The sequence below is a fragment of the Salmo salar genome, chromosome ssa14 (assembly GCF_905237065.1).
Source record: "Salmo salar chromosome ssa14, Ssal_v3.1, whole genome shotgun sequence".
In the NCBI taxonomy this organism is placed as follows: Eukaryota; Metazoa; Chordata; class Actinopteri; order Salmoniformes; family Salmonidae; genus Salmo; species Salmo salar.
Window position 1 is genome coordinate 86,447,124 of NC_059455.1, and position 27,877 is coordinate 86,475,000.

At 41.7% G+C, this 27,877-nt stretch overlaps 2 protein-coding genes across 3 annotated transcripts; both read right to left on the bottom strand.

The window, feature by feature from the left end:
* Nucleotides 1-676: 676 nt before the first annotated feature.
* On the bottom strand, nucleotides 677-11,663 carry LOC106570531 (transformer-2 protein homolog alpha). The gene is made up of 9 exons (XM_014142960.2): nucleotides 11,417-11,663; nucleotides 9,782-9,909; nucleotides 9,518-9,662; nucleotides 8,948-9,007; nucleotides 8,581-8,769; nucleotides 7,422-7,537; nucleotides 1,997-2,179; nucleotides 1,446-1,516; nucleotides 677-1,303 (listed from the first exon to the last, which is right to left on the bottom strand). Exons 1-9 carry the CDS (start codon nucleotides 11,450-11,452, stop codon nucleotides 1,293-1,295), a joined length of 939 nt encoding a protein of 312 aa, XP_013998435.1. The 5' UTR covers nucleotides 11,453-11,663; the 3' UTR covers nucleotides 677-1,292.
* Nucleotides 11,664-14,075: 2,412 nt separating this feature from the next.
* Nucleotides 14,076-27,700, bottom strand: LOC106570532 (coiled-coil domain-containing protein 126). 2 transcript variants are annotated; one of them, XM_014142964.2, is made up of 4 exons: nucleotides 27,405-27,700; nucleotides 16,550-16,665; nucleotides 16,035-16,411; nucleotides 14,076-15,861 (listed from the first exon to the last, which is right to left on the bottom strand). In XM_014142964.2, exons 3-4 carry the CDS (start codon nucleotides 16,258-16,260, stop codon nucleotides 15,614-15,616), a joined length of 474 nt encoding a protein of 157 aa, XP_013998439.1. In that variant the 5' UTR covers nucleotides 16,261-16,411; nucleotides 16,550-16,665; nucleotides 27,405-27,700; the 3' UTR covers nucleotides 14,076-15,613. The 2 variants fall into 2 exon arrangements, with proteins under 2 accessions (XP_013998439.1, XP_013998438.1); XM_014142963.2 differs by lacking the exon at nucleotides 27,405-27,700 and adding an exon at nucleotides 26,878-27,378 and having other exon boundaries at nucleotides 16,035-16,665.
* Between the last annotated feature and the right edge of the window lie 177 nt (nucleotides 27,701-27,877).

Sequence of the window (27,877 nt, forward strand, 5' to 3'; positions counted from 1 at the left end):
GTATGGGCAGGCATAGGCTGTGGACAATAAACGGCAATTTGAATGCAGAGATGCTGTGATGAGATCCTGAGGCCCACTGTCGTGCCATTTATCCGTCACCGTGTTTAAGCATAATGCACTGCCGCAAGGATCTATACACAATTCTAAGAAGCTGAAAATGTCATTCTTCCATGGCAGACATATCACCACCCGTTGAGCATGTTTGGGATGCTCTGGATCAATGTGTACTAACTGCGTGTTCCAGTTCCCACCAATATTCAGCAACTTCGCACAGCCATTGAAGAGTGGGACAACATTCCGAAGGCCACAATCAGCCCGATCAACTATGCAAAGGAGATGTCACTCTGCATGAGGCAAATGGTGCTCACACCAGACACTGACTGGTATTCTGATCCTCGCCTCTACTTTTTTTGTTGAGGTATCTATTCCGTCATGTGAAATCTATAGATTTGGGCCTAATGAATTTTTCAATTGACAGATTTCCTTATGAACTAACTCAGTGAAATTGTTGCATGTTGCTTAAACAGGTTAAACAAACGTATCTTGTTTTGTATTTTTCATTAGGCTGATAGATGCATGGTGATTAGGACTTGCACTGTGGTGAACAAGTACATGAAATCTTTTGTTCAAAGATCTGCATTGCCATGCGGATCCCAGAGACAACTCTGCTGAATGATACCTTAAAAGCTTCATGTTTAATTCAGAATTCAAAAAATTTTACATTTAGGGATTTTTTAAATTTATTTCCATAAAAACAAAATAACATCAAAATAAACATCTCTGGAGGGTATCCCAATAACGTCTGAAACTAAAAGATGTCACTTAATAACAAAGACCCTCCTCAAACCAGTGATACTTTCGAGATCAATTTCACATTTACTGCCAAAACCAATGAGCCTGTTTGAATACTAAACATCCTTCTTTCCTTGAGGTAACCACTGATCTGACAAGGCTGGATTGGTGAAAGCAATACAACGGACACAACAATTTATCCAGTCACTTATAGATCAGTGACAAGCTGAAGAGAAGGGAGTGTTATTAAAGATACTCAAATGGGCACAAATAGTTTCATTACTCCCCTCTGGGTCTTCAGCACAGACACTACATGGATGCGTCAAAGTAAAAAAATAAAGACATCTACAGCACGTAAACAAGACTTCTTACAAACTGACTTTCTTGCAGAGGCGCTTCGTCTGTTGATACACTTTAGTTAGCTTGACAACGCTCCCGACCCGCTCTGCTCCAATGTGTTTAACGGAGAAAAATAAAAACTTGACCTTGATGAAAGTTTGTTAGTATCGACCTGTAAAGAGACAAGGATCCATGTTAGTGTGATAGGCTTCATGTAATTGTGAGTCCCTCAGACAAACAAAGTATAGTTAAGAGTTGAACAATGGCTTTTGAGGTGTGTGTGGACATGCGTGTGTGTGTGTGTGTGTACTTACGTGGGCTGTATGAGCGAGACCTGGAGCGCGACCTGTATCTACTGTAGTAGGGTGAGGGAGAGCGTCTGCGACTGAAGGACGGAGAGAGAACAGATTTATACTAGTGTGAGGAATAACTCACCATACCCCAACAGGACTAGTAACCCCATTCATCCCCTCATATTTAACCTGAAGAACAACAGTGTTAACGAGTTAAATATGTTCATTCTTATTCCAAATACAGTACCAGTCAAAAGTTGACACCTACTCATTCCAGGGTTTTTATTTTTACTATGCCAAGAGTGCAAATCTGTCAAAGGCAGGCTACTTTGAAGAATCAAAAATATATTGATTCATTTAACACTTTTGGTTACTACATGATTCCATGTGTTATTTCATAGTTTTGATATCTTCACTATTATTCTACAATGTAGAAAATAGTAAAAATAAAAACCTTGAATGAGTAGGTGTCCAAACTTTTGACTGGTACTGTATATTCATAGCTAACCAAGGTTATCTCCGAGGTGAATGTGAATCTATTGAAAGAATTCAACATCTTGAGTATCACTCACCTGTACTTGTCGTACTCGTCATATCTGTCGTATCCCCGGTCTCCACGATCGTATCCACGGTCATATCCACGGTCGTAGCCACCACCGCGTCGATCGTCGTATCGGTCGTACGAGTCCCGTCCCCTCCTCCCTCCACCACCGCTGTTGCCGCCATTGTTTCGTTCCCCCCCACCACCACCATTACTGAGGAAAGGGACAACAAGAGTTAAGATTTCCTCAAACAGAATCACTGGCTACATCCAAATGGCACCAGATTCTCTATGTAGGGGATGGGGTGCCACTTCACACAGCTCATAACTCCCAATAAACTAAGTCATCCCCCAGTATCACCACTTCACACCAGGACAATAAACTAAGTCATCCTATCCCCAGTATCACCACTTCACACCAGGACAATAAACTAAGTCATCCTATCCCCAGTATCGCCACTTCACACCAGGACAATAAACTAAGTCATCCTATCCCCAGTATCACCACTTCACACCAGGACAATAAACTAAGTCATCCTATCCCCAGTATCACCACTTCACACCAGGACAATAAACTAAGTCATCCTATGCCCAGTATCGCCACTTCACACCAGGACAATAAACTAAGTCATCCTATCCCCAGTATCGCCACTTCACACCAGGACAATAAACTAAGTCATCCTATCCCCAGTATCGCCACTTCACACCAGGACAATAAACTAAGTCATCCTATCCCCAGTATCACCACTTCACACCAGGACAATAAACTAAGTCATCCTATGCCCAGTATCACCACTTCACACCAGGACAATAAACTAAGTCATCCTATCCCCAGTATCACCACTTCACACCAGGACAATAAACTAAGTCATCCTATCCCCAGTATCACCACTTCACACCAGGACAATAAACTAAGTCATCCTATGCCCAGTATCGCCACTTCACACCAGGACAATAAACTAAGTCATCCTATGCCCAGTATCACCACTTCACACCAGGACAATAAACTAAGTCATCCTATCCCCCAGTATCACCACTTCACACCAGGACAATAAACTAAGTCATCCAGCCCAGTATCACCACTTCACACCAGGACAATAAACTAAGTCATCCCCAGTATCACCACTTCGCACCAGGACAATAAACTAAGTCATCCTATCCCCAGTATCACCACTTCACACCAGGACAATAAACTAAGTCATCCTATGCCCAGTATCGCCACCACACCAGGACAATAAACTAAGTCATCCTATGCCCAGTATCACCACTTCACACCAGGACAATAAACTAAGTCATCCTATCCCCCAGTATCACCACTTCACACCAGGACAATAAACTAAGTCATCCCCAGTATCACCACTTCGCACCAGGACAATAAACTAAGTCATCCCCCAGTATCACCACTTCACACCAGGACAATAAACTAAGTCATCCTATCCCCCAGTATCACCAGGACAATAAACTAAGTCATCCTATCCCCAGTATCACCACTTCACACCAGGACAATAAACTAAGTCATCCTATGCCCAGTATCGCCACTTCACACCAGGACAATAAACTAAGTCATCCTATCCCCCAGTATCACCACTTCACACCAGGACAATAAACTAAGTCATCCTATCCCCCAGTATCACCAGGACAATAAACTAAGTCATCCTATCCCCAGTATCACCACTTCACACCAGGACAATAAACTAAGTCATCCTATCCCCAGTATCACCACTTCACACCAGGACAATAAACTAAGTCATCCTATGCCCAGTATCACCACTTCACACCAGGACAATAAACTAAGTCATCCTATCCCCCAGTATCACCACTTCACACCAGGACAATAAACTAAGTCATCCTATGCCCAGTATCGCCACTTCACACCAGGACAATAAACTAAGTCATCCTATCCCCAGTATCACCACTTCACACCAGGACAATAAACTAAGTCATCCTATGCCCAGTATCACCACTTCACACCAGGACAATAAACTAAGTCATCCTATCCCCCAGTATCACCACTTCACACCAGGACAATAAACTAAGTCATCCTATGCCCAGTATCGCCACTTCACACCAGGACAATAAACTAAGTCATCCTATGCCCAGTATCACCACTTCACACCAGGACAATAAACTAAGTCATCCTATGCCCAGTATCGCCACTTCACACCAGGACAATAAACTAAGTCATCCTATCCCCAGTATCGCCACTTCACACCAGGACAATAAACTAAGTCATCCTATGCCCAGTATCGCCACTTCACACCAGGACAATAAACTAAGTCATCCTATCCCCAGTATCACCACTTCACACCAGGACAATAAACTAAGTCATCCTATGCCCAGTATCACCACTTCACACCAGGACAATAAACCAAGTCATCCTATGCCCAGTATCACCACTTCACACCAGGACAATAAACTAAGTCATCCTATCCCCCAGTATCACCACTTCACACCAGGACAATAAACTAAGTCATCCCCCAGTATCACCACTTCACACCAGGACAATAAACTAAGTCATCCTATCCCCCAGTATCACCACTTCACACCAGGACAATAAACTAAGTCATCCCCCAGTATCACCACTTCACACCAGGACAATAAACTAAGTCATCCTATCCCCCAGTATCACCAGGACAATAAACTAAGTCATCCTATCCCCAGTATCACCACTTCACCAGGACAATAAACTAAGTCATCCTATCCCCCAGTATCACCACTTCACACCAGGACAATAAACTAAGTCATCCTATCCCCAGTATCACCACTTCACACCAGGACAATAAACTAAGTCATCCTATCCCCCAGTATCACCAGGACAATAAACTAAGTCATCCTATCCCCAGTATCACCACTTCACACCAGGACAATAAACTAAGTCATCCTATGCCCAGTATCACCACTTCACACCAGGACAATAAACTAAGTCATCCCCCAGTATCACCCCTTCACACCAGGACAATAAACTAAGTCATCCCCCAGTATCACCACTTCGCACCAGGACAATAAACTAAGTCATCCCCCAGTATCACCACTTCACACCAGGACAATAAACTAAGTCATCCTATCCCCCAGTATCACCAGGACAATAAACTAAGTCATCCTATCCCCAGTATCACCACTTCACACCAGGACAATAAACTAAGTCATCCTATCCCCAGTATCACCACTTCACACCAGGACAATAAACTAAGTCATCCTATCCCCCAGTATCACCAGGACAATAAACTAAGTCATCCCCCCCAGTATCACCACTTCACACCAGGACAATAAACTAAGTCATCCTATCCCCAGTATCACCACTTCACACCAGGACAATAAACTAAGTCATCCTATGCCCAGTATCGCCACTTCACACCAGGACAATAAACTAAGTCATCCTATCCCCCAGTATCACCACTTCACACCAGGACAATAAACTAAGTCATCCTATGCCCAGTATCACCACTTCACACCAGGACAATAAACTAAGTCATCCTATGCCCAGTATCGCCACTTCACACCAGGACAATAAACTAAGTCATCCTATGCCCAGTATCGCCACTTCACACCAGGACAATAAACTAAGTCATCCTATCCCCAGTATCACCACTTCACACCAGGACAATAAACTAAGTCATCCTATGCCCAGTATCACCACTTCACACCAGGACAATAAACTAAGTCATCCTATCCCCCAGTATCACCACTTCACACCAGGACAATAAACTAAGTCATCCCCCAGTATCACCACTTCGCACCAGGACAATAAACTAAGTCATCCCCCAGTATCACCACTTCACACCAGGACAATAAACTAAGTCATCCTATCCCCCAGTATCACCAGGACAATAAACTAAGTCATCCTATCCCCAGTATCACCACTTCACACCAGGACAATAAACTAAGTCATCCTATCCCCAGTATCACCAGGACATTAAACTAAGTCATCCTATCCCCCAGTATCACCAGGACAATAAACTAAGTCATCCTATCCCCCAGTATCACCAGGACAATAAACTAAGTAATCCTATCCCCCAGTATCACCAGGACAATAAACTAAGTCATCCTATCCCCAGTATCACCACTTCACACCAGGACAATAAACTAAGTCATCCTATCCCCCAGTATCACCAGGACAATAAACTAAGTCATCCTATCCCCAGTATCACCACTTCACACCAGGACAATAAACTAAGTCATCCTATCCCCAGTATCACCAGGACAATAAACTAAGTCATCCTATCCCCAGTATCACCAGGACATTAAACTAAGTCATCCTATCCCCCAGTATCACCAGGACAATAAACTAAGTCACCCCCCAGTATCACCAGGACAATAAACTAAGTCACCCCCCAGTATCACCAGGACAATAAACTAAGTCATCCCCCAGTATCACCAGGACAATAAACTAAGTCATCCTATCCACAGTATCACCACTTCACCAGGACAATAAACTAAGTCATCCCCCAGTATCACCATTTCACACCAGGACAATAAACTAAGTCATCCCCCCCAGTATCACCACTTCACACCAGGACAATAAACTAAGTCATCCTATCCCCAGTATCACCACTTCACACCAGGACAATAAACTAAGTCATCCTATCCCCCAGTATCACCAGGACAATAAACTAAGTCATCCTATCCCCCAGTATCACCAGGACAATAAACTAAGTCATCCTATCCCCCAGTATCACCAGGACAATAAACTAAGTCATCCTATCCCCCAGTATCACCACTTCACACCAGGACAATAAACTAAGTCATCCTATCCCCAGTATCACCACTTCACACCAGGACAATAAACTAAGTCATCCTATCCCCAGTATCACCACTTCACACCAGGACAATAAACTAAGTCATCCTATCCCCAGTATCACCACTTCACACCAGGACAATAAACTAAGTCATCCTATCCCCAGTATCACCACTTCACACCAGGACAATAAACTAAGTCATCCTATGCCCAGTATCACCACTTCACACCAGGACAATAAACTAAGTCATCCTATCCCCAGTATCACCACTTCACACCAGAACAATAAACTAAGTCATCCTATCCCCAGTATCACCACTTCACACCAGAACAATAAACTAAGTCATCCTATCCCCAGTATCACCACTTCACACCAGAACAATAAACTAAGTCATCCCCCAATATCACCACTTCACACCAGGACAATAAACTAAGTCATCCTATCCCCAGTATCACCACTTCACACCAGGACAATAAACTAAGTCATCCTATCCCCAGTATCACCACTTCACACCAGGACAATAAACTAAGTCATCCTATCCCCAGTATCACCACTTCACACCAGAACAATAAACTAAGTCATCCCCCAATATCACCACTTCACACCAGGCCATCCAAGAAGATAAAACAGCAATACACACGAGAGAAATAGTTACAGCAAGAGAGATGGAAATCTGCATAAAACCACACAATGAGCAGAGATTCACCATCCTATACTTACTGTGTGGGTCGGCCCATGTAGATGCCAGGCGTAGGGGTGTGGGCCCTCTTGGTGATAGAGAAGTCCACTCTAATACGTCTCCCATCCAGCTCCATACCGTTGGCCCGCTCCATTGCCTAGGGAAACAGAGGTACAAAAAGACAGCGGTTTAAAAATCAGTCACTGAAAATGAGCTCCATCTCATGGGTTCTACATGTACAGGGAAAGTTTGAGGTAAAAAATTGAAACGGTTTAATGTGTGTTCATACTGAGCACAGATCGAACCATCCCATTGGTCCAACGCTGAACCAAAGATGATTCAGTATGAAGATATGTAGACACTGCTTCTCCAATAGACGCAGTGTAGGCGATGTCAAGGCGACAGTGGCTAGCTAAGCTCATGTGTAGAAACAAGTCAACAGGGCAAACGGTTGTCTCACGCCGAACTGCGCATCAAAGGCACCCAAGAAAGTCATTTTTGATGACAGTGTAACTTTTAGGAGGTTGGAGTAATAACATGTTCAGCTACTTAAGACATTGGCTCAAACCTAGGTTGTGCCTTTAGATGGTTAAAATGAAGAACTAAGGAATAACTTCACTTCTCAAACCCCAGTCTGCTTCGCAAGCATTCCCAGAGGTCTCGCCATGTTGGGCCTCTGGTATTAACCTTCATTACAGTGATGAGTTCCTCGTGTCACTTGTACCACTTCATGTGAGTGGCAAGACTGACACCAGGTGGTGCTTATGAGTAATCACACTTTACACAACATGAAAACAAAACTAGTGTACAGACTAGTCAGTGTACAATATCAATGGTTCCAGGCGAATTAGCATAACAGGCTTATTGAAAATGTTACATCTTTAAGAACCGAGGAATAAGGCCATTGATGGCACCAAAAGCAAAGTTACCATCGGTTCTTAGGTGTATCACAACATGATCAACAGCATTACTTCTTATAACAAAATTCATTTTAAATAGGACCCATCATATGCTTCCTAATCCATGGCTCTTTCTCAATCAATCTTTTCTTGATTCCTGGCATTCTCACCTTCTCAAAATCCATTGGATAAGTTCTGAGTGGAAGGGCCTCGGACACACAGTTGAGAAGACAAGGAGATAGAATGCAATAGTCGAGGAAAAACTAATCTGAGAAAGAGGCCCAGACTGTTTGTCCCATACCTCCTTGGAATCGGCGATCCTCTCGAAGTAGACGAAGGCGAAGCCACGGGAGCGCCCGGTGCGCTGGTCATAGACCACATTAACCCCAGCCAAAGGGCCGTACCGGCCAAATACCTCCCTCAGGTCCTTCTCCGTGGTGTACAAGCTCAGTCCAAACACCCCCAGACACTGGTTGGGGTCAGGGTTCGCCTGGAGGTCAAAGGGATCAGAGTTCACAGCAGCTGATATGAACATTACCATCCACTAGGTGTAGCATGCCATCTCTGCCCTCACACTCTTCGTCTCTCTGTCACACACACACTGTGGCCCACTGTGTTAAAACACTATGTAGAAGGCAGAAGGTATTACAGTAAGAAGATGTACATACCCTGGCATCCTCACCACCTCCTGCTCCCTGACTGAATGTCTCTTTTCTGAAGTCATGGCTCTATTGGAGGGTGAGTTAATAAAAGGGGTTATTAAATACGTCACATTCTGTTTCCTGTAACAAACAATACAAGAGGGGTCAGGACAGGAGCAGCATAGGAATACTAACTGGTAAATTAACATGCTACCTATACATCAAACTGTGTCAAACATTCCTACCATAAACTACATACACACACCTTAATCAAATCCCATAAAGCAGCTGCAAGCCATAAAACACATCTGACAATTGTATTTTCTATACAACACAGCGGTCCCTCTAGCACAGGGTTTCCCAACCGTGTTCTTGGTAACGAGCTGATGTTTAACATACCTGTTGTATCCCTAAACTGGCCCACCTGGTTTAACCAGTTAACTTATTCAACAAGCCCTTAACTAGTTGAATAAGGTGTGCCAGTTTAGGGCTACAACAAATATCTGAAACGTCAGGAGGAGAAGGTTGGGAAGTACTGCTTTACCCCCATCAGCAGCCAGACCCTGACCTTTGACCTGTAAATGATGTGTCACTCACCCTGCTGCTGGGGCGGCGGCGGTTAGGCGATGCACTCTGGCTCTTCTTCTTTCGGTATTCCGGGCTGTAGGAGCGGGACTTCTTCCGGTTGGAGGGGGAGCGAGAGCGGCTGTACCGGCGGTTAGAGTGCCTACGAGAGTGAGACCTGGAGAAAGGATTTAGTGTCAAGTTAAGCAAAAGCACAATTTGACATTACCCTTCACAAAGAGAATGGAATCAATGAGATAGGAAGTGGGGGTTCCAATAACAGGAGGACAGGCTCACCTGGACTTAGAGCGGGACCGAGACTCTGAGTGTTTAGCAACGCGGGATGGGCTCGGGGAGCCGGATCTGCTCTCCGACTTGACCCGAACAGGACTGCCACGGTCCGATTTGGATGGGGAGCGAGAGTCCTAATGTTACAGTAACCGCATGTTAAAAAGGCCCGCTCTTACTTACACACACAGGAACAGACAAGCAACTGTTCAAAGTCAGACATACACAACTAGAGCACATACACTGTGGAGGAAAAGGTTAGCGCTCCACCACATCTATTACATGTGATAGAAAAGCAACAACAAAAAAAGTCTTCAATTGGAATAATAATTTGCTAGAACCCTGTCATAATGTTAACAAATGCCATGTCTCGTTTCTTCTACCTGGGTCAAACTAAAGTCATCATGCATGTTTTATCTATAGAAAGGGAGCATAGTAGTGTAAAGACACTTGGAACATATACCATACATTTACTTAACCTAGGGACACATTCATTCTTTCTTCCAGTTTCTTTATATACTCTACTTCTTTCTCTCAGGAATTCTACTGTTCTTCGTCGTTCTTCTTTTTTCAGTTTTCATTTTCTGATTCCGGGTTCTCTCTTCCCCAAATAGAAACAATTTTCACCTTTAGTCATACATACTGCAAGCGCTTCTATATCTGACCACCAATCTTCCAGTTTCATTGATTTTCCCCTTCCCACATCTATGTTCTGCTCTGTAACTGTTTTTCATAAGGCTTCGTTTATTCTTGGATATTTTCTTCCACATTCTTGGATAAAACTCTTCAAATCCTTCACGATCATTAACCTTAATGAAAAAAGAACATTTAATAAAATTAAAGATCATGAATTTATAGAAAAATAAGATCTTTCGTTAAATAATGTATACAGTATCTGTAGCAGGACAAGTACTTGACTTGCAGAAATGTTGTATTACCCTACATCTCAGAAGGGTTCAGTAATGATGACTACAACTTTTCAAGAGGTACACTGCAATACATATTTTTTTCTTTCTGCAATACATAGTTGTAGCACACCGAGTAAATTAACATTGTGAGATAACAGTTCTGTCTCACCACTAGCTACCGCTAACTTATTTAGTTACACTACAGGAAGTGGCTTGAAGCTCCGATTGCTTGACTGCAACTTACTTTTGCGACAAAGGCTTCCACCAAACTTACCTGGGAGCTAGCTAGAACCTAGCAACAGCTAACGTTAGCTAGCGTATCTTTGTAACGTGTATAACGTTGCATTGACGCTACCGGTAGCGTCATGTCCGATAACGTCGTTAGCCACTTAGCTATGGAAGTTAGCTTGCAAGCTATTGTATTGTTCAGCTGGCAACAAATAGCTAAAGGTAACGTTAGCTAGGTAGCTAATCTGTTTAATTTTGAAGAAATATGTTGTTCATCTCGTTAGCCCAGCAATCTTACAATTGTGTGAGGAACATTTTAAGTTGCCATCTAGCTACTTTTTATTTTAAATTACCAACTCAACTCGCAAATTATCTAGCAAGCCACCGCGTTAACTTACTAACGAATACACTGATAATAACCGTAACTAGCTAACGTTAGCTAGCTATGTCAGCAAAAGAGAGGAACGATAAGACATGATTTTGGTTTCCGTTGCAAGTTAATACTTACTCGTCCATCAAAGTGTCCATCCTCTAGGTCACTCATTTTGTAATTAGAATAGCTAACGATATAGCGCGCTACGTTTTCAGACAAAATAATAGCGTCCTCCTTTGTGCTTGTCTTTCTCGCGGTGTAATAAGATGGCGGCGACTGCAGTTTGTTTATAAACTGAAGACTGTGCCGACGTCATCGTGATTCCTGCCACGCCTTTTTGAAACGTAGTCCATCCAAATGCAAGCTATGAATGACAATCAACTGAGAACCTTGACTAGCCAAGTTATCGCTAATCATTGTGTACTAATTCCTCGTGTTATTATTTTTCTCCTCAGCATTGTTGGGAAGGGCCCGTAAGTAAGCATTGCACTGTTAGTCTAAACCGATTGTTTATGAAGCAAAATCAAATCAAATTGTATTAGTCACATGCGCCGACTACAACTTATGAGCCCCTAACTAACAAAGCAGTTAAAAAATAAATAAAACAAGTCTTTTTTTTTAAGCATGTGACAAATACAATTTGATTTGAGATGTAGCTATGGTATTACAATAGTGTCCATTGCTGTATGGCCCACATGGTCATCAAATGTGTACCATAGTAAGCCATTGCAACTCTACCCATTTGACCATTGATGGATATTTGTCTCTCAGTTTTGAATACAAAACTCAAGAAATAGGAACAGGAAAATAGTACACAATGCAAACATCAGTCAGTTAAGACACATTTCAGATAAGTATTTTACTAAGCATTTCATGTCACCTCATTTTATTCTCGGGGTCTAATGAATACATGAAATAATTAAAAGGGGTCAAATTATCACATGGATTGACTGAACAAGGTTGCAACCAGTTGGGAATCTCATCCCTATAGTGCTCTTGTGAATGACTGTGTTAGCCCATTAGCTAAATGGGCTAACACAGTCTTGAGACATGTAGGAGACCCGGTTCGAACCCAGTCATTCACAAGAGCAAGATTAAATAGGGAGTGGAATAGCTATCCTTAGAAGTGCTATTCAACTATACTGTTATGCGGTCAATTTACATTTTTGTCACACTCCCTTCTAATATAGAGGGGAACAGAAGGCACGACCATGTTCCAGAGAGGATTCACTTTCAGGAATTGGACATAATAGCTTATAGCCCAAACGGCAGAGCCAAATTCATATTAAGAAATTTCATTCAACATGCCACATTGGCTTCAGAAAACACCCAAAACATGTTTAAGAGTCAAATACAACATATGTATTACTGTGAAATGCTTATTTACAAGCCCTTAACCAACAATGCAGTTCTAGAAATAGAGTTAAGTATTAACTAAAGTAAAAAAAATATTTTTATTGTAACACAAAATTACATAACAATAATGAGTCAATGTATGGGTGTACAGGTTAGTCGAGGTAATTTGTACACGCAGGTAGGGGTAAAGTTATAATAAACAGCACGTAGCAGCAGTATAAAAACAAAGGGGGTTCAATGTAAATAGTCCGGATGGCCATTTGATTAATTGTTCAGCAGTCTTATGGTTTGGGGGTAGAAGCTGTAAAGAAACCTTTTAGACCTAGACTTGGTGCTCCGGTACAGCTTGCCGTGCGGTAGCTGAGAGAACAGTCTATGACTTGGGTGACTGGAGTCTGACAGTTTTATGGGCCTTCCTCTGACACGCCTAGTATATAGGTCCTGGATGGCAGGAAGCTTGGCCCCATTAATGTATTGGGCCATACACACTAGCCTGTGTAGCTCCCTACGTTCAGATGCCAAGCAGTTGCCATACCAGGCGGTGAAGCAACCGGTCAGGATGCTCTCGACGGTGCACCTGTATAACTTTTTGAGGATCTGGGGACCCATGCCACATCTTTTCAGTCTCCTGAAGGGGAAAATGTGTTTTCGTGCCCTCTTCACGACTGTCTTGGTGTGTTTGGACCATGATAGTTTGTTGGTGATGTGGACACCAAGGAACTTGAAACTCTCAACCCGCTCCACTACAGCCCTGCCTGTTCTGCCCTCCTTTTCCTGTAGTCCACAATAATCACATTGTTTTGCGTGTTTGATTATATTTGTTTTCTTCTACCATTCCTTGCATGCAAAGTACTGGATGTCGTCTCTGGTTTGAATCTGAATTGAGGGAACTGAATCTGAGAATTTGAATATGAAACTTTGGTCAACTAGAAATTATAGTTTGTAAACTTGATAGACAATGCATGCAATATTTACCATATTGATACTGAAACTGAATATATAAATATTGAATTTGAATTCAATTGAATTTTAAAACTGAATGCAATATTAATTCAATTAACTTTCAAATCATGAAATACAAGTTCAATTTATGAATTCAATTATTCAATTTGTGCATTACAAATTCAAAAATATTGGCTTCAAATTCAATATCTAAATAAAAAAATATTGAATTCAAATAGTTTCCGTTGGCACTGAAATCGCTCCAAACAGAAGTCCATGTGTCGTTGCGATTCTGGATGGCCAGATAGCTCGCAACAATGACAATTAACTACCATGTGGGGAAACGTAAGTGGCTAGTTTCAGCTAGTTTTATCTTGTTCTTGATACCATGTCTTGTTTTGAGGTGTTTTCACTGATGTCACGTCTATGCTAATATGGCTCAAATTCACTAGCTAGCTAACCAACAACTGTAACTATGCATTTGATAGACAAGTGCTCATTGTTAAACTTTATTTATGCATTTAATAAACATTGTAAACTATTGTGCACGTGTCAGTTTTGTTAAACTACAAACCCATCTATTAAAAATATAATTTGGGATCTCCAGTGGGTTTCTGCTTTGGCCAACTTGCCATTGTCTTGTCAAACAAGGGTGCTGTGTGAAGTTGCCCCTGAATGCTGATCTTGGGTTTTGCTTAAACCAATCCAATGCTTTTAAATCCATGACAGGGAGTGTTCCAAGTGCACGCTTCTGAAACAGTGGAGAATCTGGAGGCAGCCCATGGTTTGTATTAAAGGGGTACGCGTGTGCCATAGAAAGGCACTCCCATAAGTAAAAAAAACACAAAGATTGGGCTAGCCCACTATCTTTTAGGGCTTCCCCAAACAGTCACTGTGTAATGTGATCTCAGACTAAAGGAACTGATATGTGTAAGCAATAGGCAAGCAACTCCCTCAGAGGGCTAAATTGAGACAAAAGCAGGTTGTACATTGATTGGGATAGGAGTTTTTACTGGTCAGGTCAGAAAACCCCCTGGTCCTAACCATTCTGATCTGCAAAGGGAAATCGACAAGGACTAACAGTCTGGGGAGTGACGAAGGGGAAAGTTGGAGTTGGAATTGAGCAATAGCAATCACTTGGTCATCATCCGCTTATCGACAGTTACATTCGACATGTTATACACATACTCTAAAATCATCACTCAGTCAAAGTAAAAGCACATTTCTCAAGCTTTCAAGGAGAGTGCAAATAACATTCTTTGGATCATCACTTTTATCCTTTTAAAGTCTACTGTACAACGGCTAAATTATTATTTAAATGTTTTATTTGATTACACACACACACACACCAGGAGCTGCTGCAAACTACAAAACATTTCCCAAACTACCATGAGAACATTTTTGAGTTCAGCATTCTGATATAGATGGGATTAGAAGCAGTATTGCAAATTGGCAGGCAGTATGTCCGAGGTAAGTCATATCCGGGTGGGAGTGCCATTCACCTTCATCAGCTTTCTTGAAGACACTACAGAGTATAGACCTTTGTCTATTTCCTCTACTATTGTTGATGCTATGTTGTTGCCCACAGACATCCTCAAAGACATCCGCAGTTTCTAGACCCATCCATGATGAAACCATTAAAAAAGGGAAGCTAAAATTCAAGTCTAAGAGAGTCCATGACTGAAAGTATTAAAAAAGGTGCTAAAATGTCTTCATAAAAAAATTGAAATCAGCCATGTAGTTATTGGAAATGAACAGGCAGTCAGTCCTTTCTCAGGGTTAGGTTTAAATGATCTGGAATATATATATATATATATATATATATATATATATATATATATATATATATATATATATATATATATATATATATATCTTTCCTTGCTCCCTTGAGATAATCACTGATCTGTAAATTAATAGACAAGTGAAATGAGAGTTACCACCCTACCAACCTTATTAGATCAGTGACCATCTTATGAAGAAAGGATGTACTTGTAAAGTACTTGAACAGGGCCTCAATCGCTACCCAACCTACTATACCCCTGGCCGAGCTCTGTTGGCTGTGTGTGGAGGGATGCGAGCGGTTTCCAGGCGGTGGTTGCCTGGCGTGTCCTGTTTGCTGGCTTTGTGTAAGGCAACTGGAGCTGAGCCCAGGGCACCCACTGCAGGATGGGAGGAGTTAGTGACTGAAGTGTTGGCCACCAGCTCAATCTTCCCCTCCAGCTTGACCAGGCGCGTCAGGATGTCGTCCAACAACACCGCTATGGTCCTCTTCAGATCAGCTGTGTGTGTGAGAGAAAGATAATTAAAATATAAAACAATTTGTTTGGTTCAAGTAGAATGTGGTAAGTAGTTTTGTTTAAGTAGTAGATGAGTGTTTCCTCATTTCCAGCGCCACAACAAAACAGTAAATGGTGGCTTCTGGACTTTTCTCTAGCTCTAAAGCAACCCTTACCGTAACCAGCCATGGAGGTGCCCTGCGGTCCTCCCGGTGCATTCTGGTTCTCCTCGGTGAGCACCTTGACATAGCGCCGGCTCAGCTCCAGGATCTGTTGATGCAGCTCGCCACTGCTCTGGTGGTGTGGCTGCTGCCCGGTGTAGAGCAGCAACATGAGCCCCCACGCCAGCCCCATGATGATCAGCAGCACGCTCAGCTTCTGGGACATGTTCCTCCCCAGCATGGTACTGGGGCTGGATGTGGGGCTGGGCCAGGGGAGAGGGGTAGGGGTCTGGGTGATAGAGGGTGGGACTGGAAGAACAGGGTTGGGAGAGGGGCTTGGGGCTGGTACTGGGTCTGGAGGTGGCTGGTGTTAGGAAAGAAAGGAGAGCGATCTGGAGGCAAAGGGTTAAGGGTTTGGGGCTAGTAGTGTGTGGAGCTCAGGCTAGTGAGGCAAAATAATGACACAGGGCTAAGGGGTTAGGACTGGGGGATATAGGGCTGGGGTTGGAGGAGTAGAACACTATACAAACCTAGCAGCCAACCATGGGGCCCAAACCTGGCAGTCAACCATGGGGCCCAAACCTGGCAGTCAACCATGGGGCCCAAACACATACATAGCTGCCTGAGTCATTCAGAGAGGGAGGATCTGAAAGAGAGAGACAGAAACACGCGAGTCATCCGTGTCATGTTTCAATCTGTGGAGAATTTATGACACCAAGACACAATCAGAAATCTGGGCCGGGTTCAGAAGGGCACATCAATGTTGTGTAACGTACTTCAGAAAGAAAGCACTGTGTTGAACAGATGTCTTTGACAGGCAGGTAGCCTAGTGGTTAAGAGCGTTGGGCCAGTAACCGAAAGGTAGCTGTTTCGAATCCCCGAGCCGACTGGGTGAAAAATCTGTCCAGAAAGGCACTTAACCCTAATTGCTCCTGTAAGTCGCTCTGGACAAGAGCGTCTGCTAAATGACTAAAATGTAGAAGAAACAACTCAGTTAATGGCATTTTTATCTGTATTGCACCACTCATGAGGCTGTAGAAATAAATGAATGTAGTAGAACTTAAACGATGCTCTGTTGTGCGGACTTGGAATTCATGACAGCCGCACTATACATTATATTTAGCCTACATTCTAAATGTTTCTCCCCATAGCATAAACCCCTGGCCTAGATCTATGGATTATGAACAGGGCAAAATCACCTCTCTCTGTAGTAGGCCTATTTTACCACTTTTTCTTCCCAATTTCGTGATTGTCTCATCACTGCAACTTGGGCTTGGGGGAGACGAAGGTCGGGTCATGCGTAGGGCTGTTGCGGTGACCGTATTACTGCCACACATTGGCGGTCACGAGTCATGAAGGCAGTCAAATTCCAAGTGACCGTTTAGTCACGGTAATTAGGCTTCTCAAGCTCTGATGCTGCAAATGGTCATTAGTGGCCTACCAAACGTGCTAACTGCCTGGTATTCAGCACTCTATTGTCCCTCTAAATCACTCTGACATCAATGCAAATGTCTTCGAAAAAAAAATCTAATCAAACACTTCATGAGAGCCCATGAGCTCATGTTGCGCAACATTCCAATAGGCTATGCAATTGCAGGAGAAAACAGAGTGATGGCCTCTACTAGAAATAGGAGGATCAGCTTTATATAGGCTAGGCCTACTATATTAAATTCTCAACTTTCCTATTAAGCACATTGCTTATATTCACAACAGGAGTATAGCCTACCTGGCTGGCATGAAACTAATTCACGGGGAAAAGCGCCCACCATTTCGCTATTTAAGTGCATAGATGACATGTATTTTTCCCCGCTGATCCTGTTTCGATACAGGTGCGTGATAATGGTCAATTCTAAATCAAGACACATTTCACACATATATTTAGTATATGTAAAGACAAGTTTAAATCAAGAATAGTCTGATGGGTGACAGTATTAGCCTATCACTTGTGAATGATGCCCAGCATAAAAAACAATGCCTTTCTTTGCGACTTTTCGAATCATAGTCGTACAGCTCATGTAGCCTAGCCCATAGGCTTATATGTTTTAAATTAATAAGGTTTGTATCACAACTAAAGTGGCCAAATAACTTTAAGCACATTAATCTGCTTTACAAGGAGTGTAGAGCCTAACTGGCATATATAAGCAGAGTGTAAGTCAAGTTTGGGGAAGACAATTTTCACCATAACAATGCACCTTTATAATAATGGAACATTCACACTTATAGCCTACTACTATGTGCGCATTGCTGTGCTTATAACGTGACGAAATAGCCTAATAGTTTATCAACATTTTAAGCTAAACATTCATTTTTCAGCCACATTGCATAAAATGTTATTTTTTTTATGCTAGTGGTTGTATTAATTTGGGATCTATCGAATCCCACAACTGTCCCAGACTATGTTTGGAATATTTATTTCTCGCACAGAATAGGTCGACCTTTGTACTATGGGGGATAGTAGATTGACATAGGCTAGTGCTTTTGCTGTTCTTCAATAGGCACCTCGGAATTGGATTAAGGACCCACGCAGCTGCGTCCCCAATGTGTACGTCTTCACTTGTAGCCTGTGAGAAAGACCCGATCACGTGATGGAGACCGCAGCACTCAGGAAGAAGCGCAAAACGGCCACTGGCCGCAAAAGGCATGGATTTGTTAGGGTGCATTACGGCCACATGAAGGGGATGCCGTCGTGAAATTCTAGGCATTATCATGTGCTTGTCAAATTGTGAATGAGTGACTGTGCAAAAAACAAAGCAGAGTTCTTGTCTTTCAAGCAACTTTTTTCAAATCATCGCATCATGCAGCCTTCCAATGTATTAAACATATAAACATATAGCCCAACGTTTGTTCAATAACTAAAGTTATATTAATAACATTAATAACTCTAAATTAAACTTATAGGAATACTTATTACTTTGTTAACCTCTCAAGCATAGCGCACTTCCTTAAACCGTTTGGAGAAAATACCCTTTATTTTATTCAGCTTTGTTCAATTGTATTCTTCATACTATAAAATAATGCCACTGGACTCTAAGGAAATCTTGTCTGCTAAATGAACTAGTGTAGCCCACAGCCATTTGGCATAGCCAGATCAGGACCTAACATAAGCACAACTCAGAGTACGCTATTCTGTTCTTCTGAAATAGACAACATTTTCTTCATATCATGCTTCTTTAGACCTGTCTAAAATAAATAATGTATTTATTGTGATGGTGTAGGCTATATTACATGGATTTATTAGACTTTTTAAAGTGTAGTTGTTCCAAAGGTAGGCTGTGAGGAAGCCAGGAGATGCTAAATGTGTTTATGTTAATTACCATGAGACCGACAGTTATTTGCTTGACAATCACCGACTGACAACATTTCATGACCGCCACAGTCCTAGTCATGTGTCCTCTGAAACATGACCTGTCAAACGGCGCTTCTTAACACCCGCTCGCTTAACCCGGACGCCAATGTGTCGGAGAAAACCCAGTTCAACTGACGACAGAGGTCAGCCTGCAGGCACAAGCAGTCGCTAGAGCGTGATGAGCCAAGTAAAGCCCCCCTGGCCAAACTCTCCCAAACCTGGACAACGCTGTGCCAATTGTGCGCCGCCCTATAGGACTTCAAGTCACAGCCGGTAATGACACAGCCTGGGATCAAACCCCAGTCTGTAGTGATGCCGCAACACTGCGATGCAGTGCCTTAGACCACTGCGCCACTCGGGAAGCCCAGTAGGCCTATTTTCTAATACAGACAGTGATATATATATATATATAGGTTACTTTCATTTTCTAAATCAAGACTGCATAATACATGCAGGTAAAACTGACATAAAATAATCATCTCTCACTTTTCACAGCAGTTCTGTCAATGCTTTAATTATTTCTCTGCGGTTCCATGAGTGTGGGAGTGACATCCTATTGAGGGAGTAGATAAGGGACACTGAACGGAGGGGAATAAATGATGAAAACAACAAGAGAAGCTCAGGTTCAGTGTACTGTTACACACATGCCCTTCCTGTGACCTCTATGGTACCGGCCACACTGATACAGACAGTACAGCAGGCAAAACAACTTGGGTTGGGGGGGTGATGACAAGCTACCGTTAAGCCCTTTCAGAGGCCTCACAGGGTGGCCATAGGAACAGGAACGGCCTGACTAGCAGATTGTAACGGGCTAATGTGATGGTCCATTAGCCATTAAAAGATATGCACTGTTTGGCTTAGCACAAAGAATTTTCAACCAAACTTGGCGAAATTATCTTCGTTCTTGATTCGGCCAAACATGTTATCTTCCGTCATTCCGCCATTCCGATTAATCGGTCGACCTCTAATTGATATACCTGTGCTAATTAGCTATTTGCGCCTCCGAACATCTGTGTGTAAACGCAAGACAGACGTCACAAGCATGTTGTCACTGAAAACTACCGTCGGCAGCAACTGTTTTAAAACAGTGTGCATTTTGCATTAGTGAAATGATTTTAATGTGATATGAAAGTACAGGGATTCATGTTTCTTGAACCGTACAGCAATTGAGAATCATCCACGTTTAGATGGAGTATTTGGCTGTTTTGGCTTCCAGAGCTGATTCGCCATTTAAACAGAACATGTAAGGTCCTTGGGACTGACGTTTGGCTCTTTTAGTCCAATATTGGGCTAGGAAAGGCAACGCATTGGAATAGCCATGCTATAAGCCCTACAACCACAAAATCCTAGGAGACTAACTAGCATTTTGTGACTTTTTGACATGGCTATTTTATTGCATGACGTTCCTGACGACAATAGATGAGAGTGCAAAAGTCCTGATCCATCTCTTACTGCTTTCATGGGAATATGTGGTTTCCTGGATGAAGGGGAGAACTTCATGTTGATATCAAGGCATAATAAATTGTAATCATGCAACTGTAGTAGTAAATTAATTCAGAACCAAACTAGGGGTGGGCGGTATACTGGTATCAATGTGAATATCAGTATGACGTTCTGCCATGATATGGATTTTGCCACATCGTACATATCATGAAACATTTATTAATTTATGAAATAAGCCGTTTTTGTTTAGTTGAACATTTCAGTCGAGTGATACAGCCTTGTGGGCTAGTTCAGTCTCTCTCCTACTAAAAACATAGCCTTCTTTAGCAAAGAAAACAAACTAGAAACATGGTCGTTACACGCTATCTGCCTGCCAATCAAAGTCAACAAACAAGCATGCGCAACTGCAGAGTAAGCGAACATTTAGTGAAATAAACTCCTTTCGTTAGCAAAAGTGTCCGAAGAACAAGCGCAAAAGTGTAAACAAGAATTGAGGATGACTGAAGACAAGGAAAATAACGCTACTGAGGATGATTTGCAGGACGGCGAAGAACAATTGGTTTGAGAAAAGGGGGCCTCTGTCGTTTGGAACTGGGTTGGCTTTAAGTTATCCGACCTCGACCAACAAAAGGTTCTGTGTAAATTGTGTCGATGCATTGTGCTAGCCAAAGGTGGAAACTGCAATCTTTTTCACCACCTAAAAACCCTGCATGTGCGCGAATATGAAGAATCGATCAGAATACGTGCAACAAACCCCGGAGCAGCGGAGCAAGTCCCAAGACATCTTCAAGACAGACCTGCACTCAGATATCACTCAAGGCAGAATTTGTTAGTGGTACTTCCTGACAAGAAGAGCAAGAAGTGGAATGAGATAACGAGTGCAATTACATATCACATTGTGAAAGACATGGAACCAATTCAAACTGTGGATTAAGACAGTTTCAGAAAGTTGATTCGAACTCTGGACCCAAGATACGAGATCCCGAGCCGTAAATACTTCAGCAAAACATGTCTACCAGAACTCAAAGAATGTTGTGACAGAACTCAAAGAATGTTGTGACAGAGTTACCAATGGAATCCGTAACGCTGCATTCTTCTCTATCACTGCCGACTTATGGTCAAGCCGGACCACAGAGCCATACATTAGCCTCACAATTCATTACATTACATTCATCTTATTTCCCAGATGACCACACCTGAGAAATAATTGCAGCTGGGCTGAGGGAGGCACTTTCATCCTGGGGCTTAAAAGAGTTGCGTCAAGTATGTATGACTACCAACAGCGGATCGAACATGGTCAAAGCATTGGAGCTGAACAAATGGACAAGACTAGGGTGTTTCGGACACAGGCTACAATGTTATTGGTAAGTTTCAACGTCCAAAACACAGAGCTAGGTAGAAAAATAAAATAACTTAAAAACAACAACTTAAAATGCGGGATAAACTATTGTATTCCTTATCTCTGTTTAAAGTTTTAGCTGGGGCGGCAGGAAGCCTAGTGGTTAGAGCATTGGACTAGTAATTGAAAGGTTGCAAACTCGAATCCCCGAGCTGACAAGGTAAAAATCTGTCGTTCTGCCCCTGAACAAGGCAGTTAACCCACTGTTCCTAGGCCGTCATTGAAAATAACTGACTTGCCTAGTTAAATAAAGGTAAAATAAAAATATAAATAGCTGACTACACTGCCTGATCCTTCTTATACGTTAAGCCGAATATATACAGCTATGCAAATCTATAATATTTTGTAAATGTGTGCAATATCCAAACATTACATGGATTACATTGCTTTTCACATTTCAGTCGAATGCATTCAGTTGTACAACTGACTAGGTATCCCCCTTTCCCTTTTATTTAGAATTGATACATTGGCCTATGGGTTTAAATATATGAATCTATCCTCTTTCAATAATAAATAGCCTACTCAATAAATGATCCCATTTTCTAAAGGAACATAGCTCTCTTAATCACAACAGTTGTATGTAAATCTATAGATGGATTAAATTTGTAATCACGCCAAGTGTCCATGCTGTAAATTGTAATTACAGCAGATGTAAAGTTATTTCTATTGAATAATTGTGATTCATATGTAATAATTGTTCACCTTTTTATTTTTTAGAGAGGAGTGTCCAAAACAAACCTCGGGTTTCCACAGGACTGTGTGAGAAAGTGGTCAGCACATTTTCCTATAGTTGGAAGAAGCAGAAGGCCCTGACAAGTGCACAGGATAAACTGAGCCTGCCCTCCACAAGCCCATCACGGAATCCCCGACAAGGTGGGGATCTCCACTGCAGATGATGGAAAGTGTCCTGGAGCAGGAAAAGACAATCACACAAGTCCTGGCAGCAGACAAAAAAAACACGGTACCCTGCACACTCCTGGCAAGACATTGTGGTCTTAGAATCTGTCACGGCAGCACTTACGCCCCTCCAGGATTCCAGATGCCCTGTCAGGAGAGACATACGTGGGTGTGTCCTATCTGAAGCTGGGCCTCCATTTCGTCAAGACGGAGATTCTGAAATCAAATGAGGGCGAAGCCAAACTGACCCGAGAGATTAAGATGATGATCCTCAATTACCTGAATGACAAATACACCGACCCTGAAACAGTAGAGCTGCTCACCATGGCTACCTTTCTGGACCCAAGGTTCATGACCACCTACATGATCACTGAGAAGCTGGTGGAGGTGAACGTGAGAGCTGCCTCCGAGACAGAAGCCCTCCTGGTGGGGAACACAACTGTGGGAGACTTCTCTCTTGAAGAGGACCAGAGTGAGAAAGAAGCTGCCACTGCTCCACAATCAGTAAATAAAGTCCAAGAAGAGCCTTTTTTAAGAAAACCAGTAGTGCACCGGTCTTAAGAACCCAGAGACAGGTCATTGAGCAAGAGCTGGACAGCTACACTCTGATGATGGCAGCAGACAGTGAGGCTGAGCCTTTGGAGTGGTGGCGAGTCCACGCATCCAACTTCCCACAAAGAAATACCTATGCCTCCCTGCCACAAGTTGGCCCTCAGAGAGCATTTAGCACTGGGGGCAATGTGCTCACAGGGCAACTTTGAAGCCAGAAACTGTCAAAAGGCTGGTGTCCCTGACACGGCACTGAACTGCAGTGAATTGTTACATGGTGAACTGAGAAACATACAGACTGTTTGGTTAATGCTTGAAGAAGTTAGTTTGAAAAGGTTTACAACTTGAATTCATAATGACCAGTGTTATGCTGAAAAAAAGACTGCACTTCTTATATTTGGCCTGAAAAAGTGAAAAAAGTTTACATTTTCTTTACATCCTGAGTACTTAAAATATTTTTGTATTTGATTTTACTCCATGTAGCTTTGTTTATGTTTCATGTTTGCACAGTTTTACCACAGAAGTAAAAAAATATGCAATGCCCCCTTTCTGTTTCTATAAGGTTAAAAGCAATATTTTGTCATTCATTAAAATTTGAAGTGCTCATAATTTCTTTTTAATTGTACGGTATATCATGATATTCTATCGTTATCTTCCGGAAATATCGTGATAATTTTTTTGTTAATATTGTCCACAACTAAAACAAACCCATAGGCTATCCTACATTGTTCTTTACAAAAGCACAATATCAACTTCGGACAGCAAGTCTGTTCCACTTATGTTAGTGTTCATACAAAAAGTGGACATGTGAGGGGGAAGGATGCAATAAGATATGCTGTCCACTTCACCTAACCACATATGCTGCTGCTAGTCACAATTACCTTGTTTGTACTCCTGCAAATCGACTGAATGCTTGTACTCCCTATATATAGTCATGTTATTTTTATTCGTTATTTACCGTGTCACTATTTATATTTTTAGCTCATCTTTAACTCACCACAGTAAATGTGTTTTTACTTTCAATATTCGGAGTTCGCTCGTCAATTCGCTCAATTTGACATGAATATTTCCTGATATATTCAACAGCTCACTGTCTATGAGTTACAGATGAACAAACAAGTGTATTGGTTTCCTTGACCTCTCTTATCAAAGGTACAGCTTTTCTTTTTTTCAAAATTCCTCACCTGTGATTTAAATAAAAAAAATATTTCCCTTATTATAGCCGTGGTTATTAATTCATATACAGATCTAATGTTCAATAGCTGCCAATCCAAATGACATATACATCTAAAATAACTTAGTTGGTCACTGACATCCCTCCTCCATAGTACACCCATTAGAATTGCCCTTTTTCATTTCACAAATTTTACATTATTTCCTGTAATAAGTCTAATTTGCAATAGTTCACTGTCGATATGAGCTACAGATCTACAGACAAGTGCGATGGGTTCCTTGACCGCTCTTAAAAGGTAAAAACATAGTTGGTTTAAGATCTCTAGATAATTTAATTGAGACAAAAATGTAGTTTCTGTAAACAGCAGGTTTGGCTGATTGCACTTTTAAGACAGTCCCTTAGCCACCAGTGTGTAATATTCAACCACTGAAACTAGCATAGTCACTTTGAAAACGAAGTAAAACAACAACATTTTGGCTGTACCTTGCTCTCTATAGTCATCCGATTCTAGATTTATCACCCTAATCATCCTTGGACCTTCCGTCGAAGAGGTATTGATGAGCAAACTCTAAATATCCTAAACTGAAAACTAATTTACTGTGGTCTTTAACCCTACATTGTTGTAAAAGGACCAGTAAGTAAGCATTTCACTGTTAGTCTACAAAGCATGTGACAAATACAATTTGATCTGTCTGTCAAGCATTGTTATCAGAGCTGCCAACTCTCACTCATTGGCTGTGAGACACGCATTTGACCATCTTCTCATGCATTGAAAAGTACTGCTTTTATTTTTCTAATGTGTCCATTTGTATACTGTGTTAACATTTCATCTGTGCTCCAAATAATTTTTGAAATCGGAGCATCTGCAATTTAACACCACGAGTGGAACCTCTATCATTGTCCTGTCTTGCCATAGCACTATGAACCGTGGAACATGAAGCATATGATTGGTCTAGTTATGTAAGGGATCAATGGGATTGGATGTGCATTTTAAAGAAACACTCCTCAAGATTAGAGTGGAGCTGAATGGAGAGAGAGAACATTCTCCGCTGAGTTGATAAAACTGTAAAAAAAAACAGCACGGTAGAGCTGTTTTATGTACAATGTTGTCAACAAAATGAGGTTGCTGTTACTCCCATCCCTATTGCAGAATTCTGCCTTTTGATAGCATGTACTAAAGTCCACACTTGCATTAGTCCCCTCTTTTGGTGATTGCCATTTAGACTGTGACAATGAAAAAGCAGCAGACAGACCTACAGTCTGTTTTAGCAGGGAAGTTTGGTAGGGTGACCTGATTTGGAACTATGAAAATCAAACAGATTGAGAACCCAAAAGTGTAAGTTTGATTCTAGAGGGAGGACAATAACTAGAAAAAAATATTTGATTAGGGCATAGGGGCAGATTTGTCATCTTCAGGAGCTTTTATTAACAATTTACTTTATTTAGTTTGATCAGTGGAACAATTCTCATTCTTAACAGTGGGCTACAATAAAAAGGGCAATCAGTGTACTTGTCAGCAATAACACTGTTATTCCCTACACTTACAGTATTTTATTATTCCACTTCTTCCCAATTTAGCCAGTGTAATCACATATATGAAATCTGATATGCCAACTTGTCTTTGAAAATGAATTATATGAGGCTGTTTTTAGCAGCCATTCACAGACAGTTTTGAATAAGTCCTACAAATAAGCATTGGATATTAAATGCCCCAGGCCTCAAATATAATTTGACATTTTAATAGTGTGCACATGCTAGGTAGAGATGGTAGGTGGACTCAACTCATATACACATCATACTTGGTCTATGTAGAGTCAGATGACAGCAAGGATCTTCAACTAGTGGGCAGAAACCACCTGAATATTGATATTCATTAGACTGTTCTTTAAGGATGGGTAATTTTGACAAATGAATTGTTATAACAAGAACATTTTCAAACACCCAGCACTAGAAACATTGATCAGGGTTGGCCAAACCTCCTGGAGAACAAGCAGGATTTTCTTCCAGACCTATTTTAAAGAGAGAGTTCACAAAATATTTGTGTCCTTACCTTGAAAGCAGTCTATGGACAAGGAGACTGCAGTCTATTTGTTGGTTACCCACTGCCATCAACCTTTAATATTAGTATTTCCCAGAGGTGTGGACTCGAGTAACAAATTTGATGACTCAACTTGATATAAAATAACTAGACGTTGAGCCTCAAGACTCAACTTTGAGTCCGAAGACATAGCTACCCAACTCGCATGTTAACTAATAACTCATACTTCACAACCGTTTGACAAAGACATACGTTTCAGCTTGATATTAGTAGAGATAGCTTAACCGTTAGTCAGACAGCTAGATTTCTAGAAAACTATAGATAACTAGCTTCCAGTGCTCAGAGTTAGCTGCTAGCCTAGCTTGTTGCTAGCGTGCCTGACGTCAACATGGCTGGCGCTAGCTAGTCTTGACATAGTTCATCGAACAGGATAGGTGCCCCAGTGTCAAATCAGACATCCACAAAGTTGGCTCACACCTCAAACAGTATTTCATTGCCTTTTATCAAATCCTTATAAAAATAAATGAACGTTATATTACCTGGATATGTTAATTTGAGTCACTGTGCTGTTCAAAACGTCAGTCTGCAATCCCATTCCAAAACGGAGAACAGATGAGTGCACCGGGCAGATACCGAAATGCCACTATCAAGATTATGCTTCTGCTAGCACGGGTTCTAACAATTCAATAATCTTCATAAGCAATGTAACTGAAACAAATAGCCAGTTCTGAAGTAAAAATGACATTGTATAATTGTTTGCATGTCTAGGATTTTTTTTTATTCGTTCGCGAGTTCAGCCGGTTTCTCCTCGTGTTGTGTTCTGCGTCATCACGAGTCACTGTTTGCTGTAGGGATTTGTGGGAAATGTATTGCTCATAAACATGCATGCAAGTGTGTGGTCAATGTGTCCAGTGTGCTCATCCACCCTTATCATCACGGTGCTAAATTGAGAAAAAAAACATTAAACAAGTTCAAATTCAAAAGTGTAAGCGTTTTGGAAAGAAATTGTTAG

Bases quoted from the DNA above. Each gene is read 5' to 3' on its own strand.
- LOC106570531 (XM_014142960.2), bottom strand. From the start codon at position 11,452: ATGAGTGACCTAGAGGATGGACACTTTGATGGACGA. The intron at 9,008-9,517 runs GTGAGTGACACA...ACCCTCCAATAG, and splicing joins GCCGCCGCCCCAGCAGCAGG to AGCCATGACTTCAGAAAAGA. The intron at 2,180-7,421 runs GTAAGTATAGGA...CCCTTTCCTCAG, and splicing joins TACATGGGCCGACCCACACA to TAATGGTGGTGGTGGGGGGG.
- LOC106570532 (XM_014142964.2), bottom strand. From the start codon at position 16,260: ATGCTGGGGAGGAACATGTCCCAGAAGCTGAGCGTGCTGCTGATCATC. The intron at 15,862-16,034 runs GTAAGGGTTGCT...TCACACACACAG, and splicing joins CACCTCCATGGCTGGTTACG to CTGATCTGAAGAGGACCATA.